This window comes from Lissotriton vulgaris, chromosome 6 (genome assembly GCF_964263255.1).
Source record: "Lissotriton vulgaris chromosome 6, aLisVul1.2, whole genome shotgun sequence".
NCBI lineage: Eukaryota > Metazoa > Chordata > Amphibia > Caudata > Salamandridae > Lissotriton > Lissotriton vulgaris.
This window is the reverse complement of record NC_141694.1, coordinates 1,254,993,734-1,255,006,419: the sequence shown is the minus strand read 5'-3', so window position 1 is coordinate 1,255,006,419 and position 12,686 is coordinate 1,254,993,734. Positions and strand designations below refer to the sequence as shown.

Sequence of the window (12,686 nt, the reverse complement as noted above, 5' to 3'; positions counted from 1 at the left end):
TCTTGAGAAATGTACTTTGTAAATAGTCATCTATTTAAAGAATCCATTAGAAACCTTTATTAACCTTGATGAAACAGCATTCATTTGAAGTTAACAAACTTCAGTAGGCAGTAAGATAAGACAATGTATGATAGAGCAGATTGTGTAGTTAGTTATACAGAGAGACAGGTGGCAAGAAACAACTGGTTTTGTCGACTACACATTCATAGAAACCAAAAGATTAAATGTTCTGAGGCACAGGAAATGCTCAAACACATGGTGAAGGAAATGCTCAAACACATGGTGGACTTTCGTGCCCCGTCTTACCCTTTTGCCAGAATGAGGTAGGAGGCTTCGGCTCTCGCTCATTATTGTGTCTGCCTGGAACTTCTGTGGCTGCTGTAAAGATAAAAATTGCATTAGGCAAAACATACTTTAAGGTCCATTTTCACTTTCCACATCAAACTCCCCTTCCATGACCACAATGAAAGACTCTCATCAAACTTTTCAGTGGCACCCAAGTATATGTAGGAACATTGATCACACAGAGTTTGTTGCCAGCAACCTAGTTTCTAGTAAATCATGTGAAGTAGGAGATGACAATATTATTAAGCTGTAAGAGTATCTTTAGCCATGGCACCCTTAAGGGTTTAAAGGTTTTAAAGATCTCCAGTGTCAGAGCAGTGTATTTGGCTAGTTTGCCTATAGACATTCCATGAGTATAAATAGACTGCATGAAGTATTTTTCTGGCAGACAAATAATGCAAGCAAATATGTTTAAAGAGAAATAACAGCAAGGATGCATGTTCACCTTGTTAGGATGTAAGGGAGTGGACACGTTCATAGCCAATGGAAAGAGGTGGTTTCTAGTAAAATATACTAATTCAAAACAACAAACGTAAACTGATAAGTTTAATGAAAGTTACATAATTTTGGAGAGAAAGGTGAGGATTATTGTTACATGTGCAAGTGATGTTTTCCTAAACATCAGCCTGCCTATGCAGTGTGTGCTATTTATTGGTACTACACTGATACATGCTTATTATTTTTTGTAATTGCACTCTGATCTCACTGCCCATAGGCATGTGTTCCCTAATGATGAAGAGTGTCCTAAGAGTTCTCATCTAGAGCTGATTGTAAGGTATTATCCACTATTGCAAAATGTGTTATGATTAGTTAATACCATCTGCTCAGAGCATAACCCATTAATTGACTACCATGTATGTGAGGGGATAAGACAAGAACAACAGGCAATTAGGAACTTTTACTACTGAGCATGTGGAGAATACATCTACTAGCACCCCTATAGGAAGGCCAAAAAGCTGATTGCACCTGCTGGCTTCTAGTCCTTCACTGAACCTGGAACACAGGCAAATAAGAATACTTAGTGTGATCATTCTACTGCCTTGGACTTGCTGAGCCAGTTTCAATATTCCAGAGAACATTTTAATAATTATATTAATCAAAAAATGTCCATCCACTGGAACAATAGCTGAAGATGAAAATCTTGAGAATTTAATACCACGCACAGAAAATGTATTTTTGGTATTGTTTATTTCTAAGAATGCTCTTTCACTGACTATACTAACAAATAAAAACAACAAAAATTCATACATGGTCACAAAAATCTTTATTTCGATGTTCCTCAAATTAGCTAGACATAGATTCCCTTCAAATGTGTTGCCATGAACAACAGGCATTCAATCCATACGGCCTCTCAGCATCAATCAATCAGTAGGTTTGTATAAACCTTCTTGTCACGCATGAGGTTATACAGGCGATGGCAGGGTTCAGTTGATTAGCCAAATAGTCAGGTTTTCAGGACTTTCAGAACTCTGGAAGAAGTAGGGAAGTCCGGAGGTAAGGGGGTAGCTCCTTCCATGTCTTTGTTGCTAGGTAGGAGAAGGCGCGACCTCTGCATCTGCTAAGTCAGATGCAGGGTGAAAGTTAGAGACGGAAGTGGAGCGGAGATGTATGGTGGGCGATGTAAGTACAGTTGATGGTTCAAGTAGGTGGGTCTGCAGTTGTGTAGGGCCTTGTATGCGTCGGCCAGGAGCTTGATACCTAGCATCTTTTATGTACAGGGAGCCAGTTCATTTCCCTGAGGTAGGGGGAGATGTGGGTTTGTCTAGGGAGTTCTAGGGCGAGTCTGACTGCTGTGTTCTGTATGGTCTGTAGTTGATTCGTATTGTGGTCATTGAGGGTCTGAGTGAAGAGGGCCACCATGATGCATCCGAGGGGGAGCTTTTGTTTCTGAAGATCAGTACTCCTGTCTTGTCTGTGTTGAGCTTCAGGCAGTTGTCCTTCATAAAGTTAGCAACGTCTGTACTGCAGTTGTGGAAGTTGTTCTTGGTGTTGGTGGTGTCTTCATAGAGAGAGAGGATGAGTTTTGTGACATCGGCGTAGGATATAAGGCCAGTCCATGGCTTTTGATGATGCTGGACAGAGGTAACATATAAGTGTTAAAGAGGTTGGGGATGAGCGAGGAGCCTAAGGGCACTCCACAGATGATTTCCTTTGGTTCAAAGGTGAAGGGTAGAATTATATTTTGCATTCTTCTGGTGAGGAGAGGCCATCCATCCAAGAGCAGCTCCTTGGATGCCCCTGTTGGGCAGCCATGTGATGAGTGTGTGGTGGGAGCCATATCATAGCCTTCTAGAGGTCTATGAGGATCAGAGTCACAGTCTCTCCTCAGTCGAGTAGGGATTGGATGTCGTAGGTAGCCGCCATGAGGGCTATCTTGGTGTTGTGGTTGCTGCGGAATCCAGACTGAGAGCAATCCAGTAGGAAGTTCGGTTCCAGATGTGAGGAGAATTGTTGGTTGACAACTTTTTCTATTACTTTGACTGGGAATGAGAGCAGAGAGATCGGTTGAATTCACTGGTCTCTGCTAATGGTTTCTTTAGTAGGAGGTTGACTTTTGCGTGTTTCCAGTGTTTTTGGAGAAGGTGGCTGTGGCTATTGATGTGTTAAACAAGGCAATGAAAAGGTGGCTGATTTCATTACAAGACCGGAGGCTACCATTATGCAATAACCTTTTATTGCTGCCCCAACATTCAGCTCTTTAAAGAACAATAATACATTATAAAGCAATAGAATGTCCAAACAATATGTATGTCCAGAGTCATCATCCTCTTTTATTCGTTGCTTCATTACAGATAAGTACTTCTGCTATTTGCTTGTCTGTTGCTACTTATTGATTGCTGTTAAAGATCATATCTAGTCTTTAGTCATAGTTTAGGACTGCCCTTCCAATTAATAGCTGGGCCTGATAAGTTTTTAGGGAATTGAGTTTAACCTTTGTTAATATTGTGTCAATGCTACTGCTTGACTTGTGTCAATACCTGCTTGAAAGACCGCTAGTCATTTGGCTGAGTATATTTGTGTAACACGAGGGTCCAGCCTGCAACATCCAGCCTCTTGGTCCCTTATCGGCTTCTTCGCCAGTAGTCAAACTGCTTCTATTTCAGTGGCAGCTTTCAAGCCGTAACACCACTTGCTCCTCAGTGCGATCATGGACCCACAGCAATCTCACACCTCCTCTTTCCACTACTTTGGGAAGGGGGCGAATGCGGAAGCTTTGGGTTTGTGATCGGGCAAGTATTTGAATATCAAAGATGACTAGAAATCCTCAATTGGAGATTTCTGGCAGGTTGCCTGGCAGAGTTGGTGGAGGCCAAGTGCAACCCTTACAACTAAGATCCAAGCTATTCTGGACTGGGAGGGTCCAACAACATAGAATCAAGTCAAGGCATTCCTTGGTTTCACTGTGTATTATAGGAGGTTTGTGAAGGGGGTATGGATCCATTATGACACCCTCACAGAACTCACATCCAAGAAAATGCCCAAGAAAGTAAATTCACCAGTTAGTTGTCAAACGGCTTTTGACACCATGAAAGAGGCAATGTGCTCAGCACCCATTCTCAAAACTCCAGTCTACACCAAGCTTTTAATGTGCAGACTGATGCCTCTGAGCTAGGGATAGGAGCGGTCCTATCTGAGAGCAATGATGATGGCCAAGACCAGCCTGTTGCTTTGATAAGTAGGAGGTTACTCATTTGTTACGGAAAGCCGTTTAGGAAGTTGTCAGGTTGTCCCGTCACAGCCCAAAGGTTTTGGACTCCATTACCCATTAGGCAGTGTGATGCGCAGAGATATGTCCTGAGGTATATTCGACGTCAAGGCGGCATTAAAGGAAGTACGGGTAAACAAGCGATGCCGATTATTCTTCTTGGATCCAGTTGTGACGCTGGTTGCCGGTTCCCATTCTTGGACTCGTTATGGTGTGTAAGGGTGCCTTAGCACCGGCTTTCATTTACGAACTGTTCTTGGTGAGTTTTGCTATTTAAAACATTTCACACGCGGCCGTGATGGAAACGGCTTGGGTGAATTTACTAGCATATTAAACAGTAACGTGTAACCAAAAGGGTTGTGGGTTCAAAAGGGCAGCGCTACTACAACCCACAATGGAACCAGTTTGGATGTATTCATTTTGTGCCACTACCATAAACGTGCAACGTAACGGCATTTCTGAGTTCTAGTGTGCTGTGTATTGTTTGTTGTTTAAACAGCCGTGACAGAAACGGCACAACTCTTGGATTGTAGTGTGTTCATAATCCACAGTGAAAACAGCTGTAAGTGTGTACTTGGTATTTTGGAGGATGCACTAGTAGCAGAAGCCGGGTTTACAGATGGCAATTGTATAGTGCTACATTGGAATGGTATGACAAAGCCGTGTTGAGAAACGGTGGATAAAAACAGTAAATATTGTATTGGTTCTATTAACCAGCAAATTCCCATATACTGGGTTGTGTGTTATTTGGAATCCTTGTTTGCTTTTGATTCTTTGTCTTTACTATTATGTTTTGAGGAACAGGGGGCATTTGAAGTACGTAGTGAGAAGCTCCCCTGTGAAGTGCAATACCCTGATTGTAAGGGTGGGTACACGGATAAAAGATCACTCCTCTTTATTCCTGGACACACACTACATGCTGATGTACTGTTTAGTCTTTTTTGTATATTCATGTTCCTCTATGTCTTAAAAGGCGAACATGGAAAAGATAGAGCCATATGCATTTCATGATTATAATGAAGACCAGGTTCTGTTGTTTTCTCTTACAGGTAATAGAGAGTGTAACGCATTACCTATACCAGTTTGAAAGGGATAAAATTGTGTTTAGCTAATGTTATCTAATTGTTTGCTTTCTTTCATTGGTCTCCCTCCCTGCTGTCCCCATCCTTTCCTTCCCTCACTTGATCAGATCAACATTCTGTGCTGTAAGAGCTTCCAGAATTGAGAAGTTCAAGAGGTTGAATGCCTTTTTTGCAACAAACCAACTCCGAGGTATCAAACGATCTACGTGTGAAGCTTTCAGAGCTGACATCATTTAGGGAGCAGCTTTGGAGTGCCATTGAGAGGGAGGCATTTGGTTTTGTACCTGAAGAAGATGAGACAATACCTGTTTGATGCTCACTTCACAGTTCAAACTGACCACAGACCTCTCAAACGGCTAATGCAAATGAAAGGTGAGAATGCCAAACTTTTGAGGTGATCCGTCTTCCTACAGGGAACAGACTTTACAGGGGGGTGGCGCTTGCCTGGCCCAAAGATGGCTGCTTGCTAAGTGAGCTCCGCTAACCGCCACATCGATCCTTCAGCTATTAGCTATAATTATCCTGGTTACTCGCTCGAGATCCTGAGCGTGCTGTGCCCTATCGAAACGGAGGCTGTAGGAATGGAGTAATTCGGCACGGCCGGGCTGCAGTTCTCGGACCAGACGCTGGTTCCCCTGAGCCGCATGACGCAGCTGCTGAAGAGGACGACGATTCCTGCTGAGGCGGGGGCGAGCGTTCACCCGGCCCTCGCGACCATCGAGGTGTGGAGATGGCTGGCCCCCTGGTTGGTGGCAATCCTTCTGCGGAGTGAGTGGTGACTCTGCCGGCGACCGGGCTGCTGAGCTCTGTGGCGTGTTTGGTGAGACGGAGGTCAAGGCCAAGCTGCGGCGATGATCTTTGACGTGCGGCCTAACTGGCACCGACCTGGCGTGCAAGCCTGCTGGCAGACTACCTCCGGAGTGGATTCTTTGGCATTAGGCGAGTGCAGGGGGCCTGGATTCGTTGTGAACATTACACCATTTGCCTCATCACCTGGCGGGAGCGGCCCTATATCCCATTATGGGACTGCTACTGTATTGGGGATGTACGTCAGTACAACGCGATCTTTTAGATCGCAGTACTTTGCAACGCTGCCATTAGAACGCAAGTCGTTACAACGACTTGCGTTGGTGTGCGCGGATTGAGGATTATTATAATTTTATATTCCAACACCAGCCCACGTAACTGTAGGGATGGTGTTGGAATATAAAATTACAATAATCCTTATCCAACAGCGCCATCCAGCGCAAGTCGTAGTAACGACTTGCGTTGTAATGGCATTGTTGTAAAGGTACTGCAGTGTAAACACCGCATTGTAAACAATGTTTCCCGTATTGGGTCCTGGTAGCTGTGCATGGACAAGCAGTGCCACATTGCATGGCAACAAAGCGGGGGCCACACTCCAAGAGGGGCATGGTGGATCTGAGCCTTCCTTCATGGTGAACTATTAAGCTGCCTAGTGTGAAACCCTCATGGGACATAAGCCGCCCCCGGGAGCCCCTCCTCGACCTGTAAAAGCGAAGTTACTTAACTTCAGAGGCCGGGATGCGGCGCTGAGGAGGGCAAAAGAACTGGGAGATTTGCAACATGAGTGCTCTTCTCTCTCTTTATTCCCGGACTTTACTATAAGAGTCCAGGAGGCCAGGAAGCAATTTGCGCCTCTGAAACGCAAGCTGCGAGAGCAAAAAGTAGAATGCGCGATGCTGTATCTGACGCGGCTGCGAGTGATGTTCGATGGTAAAGCAAGGATATTTCTGACCCCCAGTCCCTGCAAAAATCCCTCAAAGATTGGGACTTGAACGGAAAGCGCAGGAAAGACAAGATGGCAGATGATCGGGCTGATGGAGCGGATGGAGGACTTGATAAAAATGACTGATGAGAAACACTGCACGGCAGACTTTTATGATGATTTTCCCCGTGAGTAGATAATCTGTGCAGGATTGGGGTGATTGGACCTTTAGCTTTCAGGGAGTGCCACCTTACTGTGAAATATAACTTTATGCCGAAATGTATGATTCTGCTGACGCTTACTCGCATAGGCCAGGCTTAATGGTACGGGAAGTCAGCATCATGTTGAGTGAGAGATGCTATCCATCAATAGTTGTTTCCGAGGCTCCCTGAGAGACTTAGTACCTCCAGTGGAAGTCTCTTATTATTTGGAAAGTGGGTGTGTGGCATTGGGACCCCACAGAAGGGATGGCGGTAACATCTGCCCCAATGCGTTTTACTCTCAACCGTCACAAGTTAAATAGTGCTTATTACTAAACAATTGTAGTTTTCTTGCTATATGTACTAGTAATTGCTAGTGAGGGGGAAGAGAGCAGCTTATGCCTAATTGGGGTTAGCATGGGATGGTACATTTGTTACAGTTCACATGGTCACACTGGGCGTGAATGATTAAGGCAACACATTTGTTATAGCAGCTAGGATTGTCAGAACATGTGAAAGTGAAGAATGACGCACAGTGAACATGAGGAGGGATATAGACGAAGCCTGCGATTAATGACATGGAACATGAGGGGCTTAAATGACCATAGAAAATTGTGTAAAATTCTGGCGTACTTGAACAGAAAGGAGGTAGACATTGAGCTGCTGCAAGAGACGCATCTTGCCCCTAATAGCGCTATGCTCGCGAGGTGTAACCTAGCAGGGCCATTCCATGCAAGCGGCTTCACCTCACACTCCAGGGGTGTAATTACCTTGGTTAATCCCAAGTCAGGCATACAACTTGAAGAATGCAAGACTGATCCTGCTGGTTGATTTGTAACCTCAAGATGTCATGGTAGGAAGGCTGACTTTCAAATTCTAAATACATACAGGCCTGACTATGATGACCCTCAGTTCTACCATTCACTGTAAACATACATTAGGGGCTGTCACCCATTGCCACTAATTTGGGGTGGGGATCTTAACTGCGTGTGAGATCCGGCGCTTGATCGATTGAAGAGACCCTCAGATTTTAGAACCATTGAAAATAATGTTGGAAGAGTACCACGGGGTAGCTGACAGAGAAATCAAGCAAATGGGGAAGTACACATTGGCCAGATCTTATGGTGAGGGAGACAGGCCGGGCTCAGTGCTGGCGGCGATTGCCCGCTGACGGTATGAATCTGGAGTCACCCAAGAATTGTTAGATGAGAAGGGAACTGCCCTGAAAGAGCAGGCGGAAATAGTAAATAGATTTGGCCAATATTATCAGAACCTGTATAGTTCCAAAGTTACCCCAGACAAAGAAAATATAGTGAACTACCTGAAATACATACAAGTACCCTGGCTGATGGATAGCCACGGAGAGTATCTCATGAGACCTCTAGATGCTGTTGAGATCCGTATGGCACTCAACTCCATGCGGGATGGAAGTGCACTTGGCCAAGATGGGCTCACTGTGGCCTTTTATAAGGCCCATACTTGATCACTCTACCAGGAGATGGAAGAACATGCCATAATTTATTTATTTAATTTATTTAATGGTTTTTGTAAAGCGCGTAGTAACTCCGAAGAGCATCCCAGCGCTGATCTGCTTCTCCAGGGGTTTTTAGCCAGCTAGTGAAATTATATTTGCGGGAAAAGGAGGGTTTTTAAGGTTTTTCTGAACTGGAGATAGTTCGGTTCTGTCCTGAGTTTCCGGGGTAAATGGTTCCATCGTTTAGCCGTGTGAACCGAAAAGCGACGGCCACCGGTCTTGGCTTTTATCACTCTAGGGACTGCAATGAGATTTTCTGTATTGGACCGGAGATCTCTCTCTGCTTTGTATGGGATTAAAAGTTCTTTCAGAAGCGGGGGACCGTTGTTGTTGAGGGTTTTATGGGCCAGACAGAGGGCTTTGAAAACGACCCTTTCTCTGACTGGGAGCCAGTGGAGAGAGTTGAGGGCCGGCCTGGCGGAGGATCTTCCAGGTGTGCCCGTAAGTAGGCGGGCTACAGCGTTTTGGACTTTCTGCAGTGAGTTCATGGTGGCTTCAGGGGCTCCCAAGTATATAGCGTTACAGTAGTCTAATCTTGCCAGGATTAGACTCTGAATGAGGAGCCTCCTTGCGGTGTCTGGGAGCAGGGGAAAGATCTTCCTGCAGGCTCTGAGTAGCCCAAAGCATGTCCCTGCGGTTCTTTTTGCCTGGGTTTTAAAACTCATGTCCTTCTCAATCCACACACCAAGGCTCTTGACCTCTTCCTTGGGTGCGGGAGGGTCCCCTAGGCACCTAGGCCAAAGGTGAGATGGTAGAGAGGGCCCGTTGTGGCCCATCAGGAGGATCTCAGTCTTGGAGCCGTTCAATTTTAATGAGGAGAGATTCATCCATCTGTGGACTTCGGAAAGGCAGTTATGGAGGTCGGATGGGGCGTGATGAGGGTGAGAAAGGGTAACGACCAGCTGAGTGTCGTCGGCGTAGTTGATAACTGACAAGCCGTACGAGCTGTCCCTCTTCTCCAGTGGGGCCATGTACACGTTGAAAAGTGTAGGGCTCAGAGATGAGCCCTGTGGCACTCCACACTGGAGGGGGATGATGGGTGAGCAGCTGTCATTTTCCCGCACCTGGAAAGAGCGTCCCGTCAAAAAGGATTCTAGCCATTTCAAGGCCATACCCTTTAGTCCGATCTCTCCCAGTCGGTGGATTAGGGTGGGGTGGTCTACAGTGTCGAAGGCCGCACTGAGATCTAGGAGGATCACTGCCACTAATCCTCCCATGTCCATAATGCTTCTGGCCTTCTCCACTGCTGTCAGGAGGGCGATGTCCGTGCCCTGACCTGGACGGAATCCTGTCTGGGAGGCCGCTAAGAGGTTGTTGCTTTCTAGGTAAAGCGATAGTTGCTTATTTACCAGCTTCTCTGCGATCTTGCTGTTTCCAGGGAGAAGGGAAATGGGCCTGTAGTTGGCGAGATCCTGCGGGTCTAAAGAGGGTTTTTTCAGTAGACCTTTGACTGCCGCCGCTTTCCAGCTGGGGGGGACAATGCCCTCTGAGAGAGAGGAATTGATCAGGGCCGTGAGGGGGGGACGATGGTACTTGACACTTTTTTTAGGAAACGGAGGGGGGCAGGATCAAGGGGGGAACCACTTTTTATTGCGGCCAGCGTAGCTCCTACTTCTTCCGTTGTTACGGGACCGAAAGTGTCCAGGGAGGGTTGGGGGGCTGGCGGCAGGGGAGGGATGGTGGTGGTGATGGTGGGGTCCGGCTGTGTGGGTTCCTGTTCGGGGGGGTATGGTTAGAAGAATGTTTTGAATCTTCTCATCGAAGAAGGTGGCTAATTTTCTACATTTAGTTTCAGCTGCATTGGGATAGAGGGGTTTGAGTGGGGGGTCAGGGGCGTGGAGTAGTTCTTTTAGAACTGAGTAGGTTTCATGGGCCGAGCAGGCAGCGTTTTTAATTCTGTCCTCGTAGAAACTAGTTTTGATGCTACGTAGCTCTTTTTTGTAGGATTTTACCGCGGTGCGGAATGCTTCTTTCCGTTCCTCGGTTTTTTCCTTCCTCCAAATCCGTTCATTTCTTTTGCAAGCCTTACGCAGCAGGTTGAGTTCCGGGGTATACCAAGGTGAGGGATTAACTCTCTTGATGTGTCTGAGAGAGTGGGTTTTGGGCAGGATGGCGTCTAGCGATTGGGTAATCCAGGTACTGAATTTTTTGTCCCCTACTAAGGTGTTATTGGGGGGAAGGGGAACGTTTTCTCGGAGTTTGGCTGCCCAGACGTCTGGTTCCAATTTCTGCCATCATCTGGAGTACGTTCTGATTTTTGGGGGTATAGGGAGCACTGTGATAATGTCCCAAACTAGGGGAACCAAGAAGTGGTCCGTCCAGGGAAGGGGGATATGGTCAAGGGATCTTAGGTTGGGGATGTTGGAGAAAATGGGGTCAAGCAGTTGACCTTTTTCATGGGTGGCCTGTGGGTTTTTAAGGTCAAGGCCCATTGCGGTGAGATCCTGGAGTAGTTCTTTGGCCGGTTTATCGTCTGGGTCCAGGAGATGTGCATTCAGGTCTCCTAATAATAGGTAGTTAGTAGTGGACGTGCATTTGGTGGAGGTCTGGTCAGTAATTTTGGTCAGAAAGTCTCCTAAGTTGCCTGGTGGACGATATATCAGCGTTCCTGATATCGAGGTGACAGGGGAGATTATAATAGTATAGTGGCAGCTTTCATAACCCTTGATGTTGCCATCAGACGTTTTGCAGGTGAAGGTGTCTTTGAAGATTATTGCAAGTCCACCTCCCCTACCCTCTGGTCTGTTTTGTGAGCACATAACGTACCCGGGGGGAGTGCTAGAACGATGTCTGGGCCACTACTGGAGGTAAGCCAGGTTTCTGTTAAAAACAGAATGTCTAAGGCATTGTTGGTGATTAGGAGATTCACTTCTTGTGCGTGTTTCACAAGCGACCTGCAGTTAAGTAGGCCTAGGTGCAAACCCTTTGATGCCCTGGTCTGATTGACGGGGTTGCATCGGTCACATCCGGAGAATTGGGTGTCTCCCGTCAAGATGCGTGAGCAGGAGGGATGTTTGTTGGGGTTCAAGGCTAGCAAGTCAGCCCGGGTGTATGTCTGGTTGTTAGAGGCTGCAGCGGGCAGAGTGACTGGGCCTAAGGCCGGCTGGGCCCGGACGGGCCCAGACGGGCTTGCCTTTGGCGCGCCTTCGGCGCGCTGACGGCGCGCCCGCTGCGCCCGTCCGCTGCGCGTCCGGTGATTGCACATCTTTATAGGTGGAAAAGGGGGCGGGTGGGCGTGGCCTGAGAGTGGGCGTGGCCTCAATTCCTCGCCGTGAATGGCGTCCAAAGGTTTGTTTTGTTCCTGATTCGGTGCAGCGAAGGGGTCGCTGTTTTGGCGTGTCTCAAGCCCGCTGTAGAGGTGCCAGCCGGGTGAGTGCGCAGTTAAAAATACAGGTTTATTTTATAAGTGACACAGAAAATTACAATTTAAAAAATTTGGTCGTCTCCCGGCTTCCGCCTCAGGAGTTTTAGCAGGTTCTGATTGCTTAGCTCTGTTAATCGCGCGTTTATACTGTGGCGGGTGGGCGTGGCCTGAGAGTGGGCGTGGCCTCAATTCCTCGCCGTGAATGGCGTCCAAAGGTTTGTTTTGTTCCTGATTCGGTGCAGCGAAGGGGTCGCTGTTTTGGCGTGTCTCAAGCCCGCTGTAGAGGTGCCAGCCGGGTGAGTGCGCAGTTAAAAATACAGGTTTATTTTATAAGTGACACAGAAAATTACAATTTTAAAAATTCGGTCGTCTCCCGGCTTCCGCCTCAGGAGTTTTAGCAGGTTCTGATTGCTTAGCTCTGTTAATCGCGCGTTTATACTGTGGCGGGTGGGCGTGGCCTGAGAGTGGGCGTGGCCTCAATTCCTCGCCGTGAATGGCATCCAAAGGTTTGTTTTGTTCCTGATTCGGTGCAGCGAAGGGGTCGCTGTTTTGGCGTGTCTCAAGCCCGCTGTAGAGGTGCCAGCCGGGTGAGTGCGCAGTTAAAAATACAGGTTTATTTTATAAGTGACACAGAAAATTACAATTTTAAAAATTCGGTCGTCTCCCGGCTTCCGCCTCAGGAGTTTTAGCAGGTTCTGATTGCTTAGCGCTGTTAATCGCGCTTTT

At 46.9% G+C, this 12,686-nt stretch overlaps 1 protein-coding gene across 1 annotated transcript in view; it reads right to left on the bottom strand.

Moving 5' to 3' along the window:
• Positions 1 to 12,686, bottom strand: part of LOC147708716 (uncharacterized) — a 295,811-nt gene that overhangs the window by 34,776 nt on the left and 248,349 nt on the right. The window contains exon 19 of the mRNA XM_086927368.1: positions 307 to 378. Within this exon, the coding sequence (XP_086783494.1) occupies positions 307 to 378 (72 nt within the window). The remainder of the gene's footprint in view (positions 1 to 306; positions 379 to 12,686) is intronic.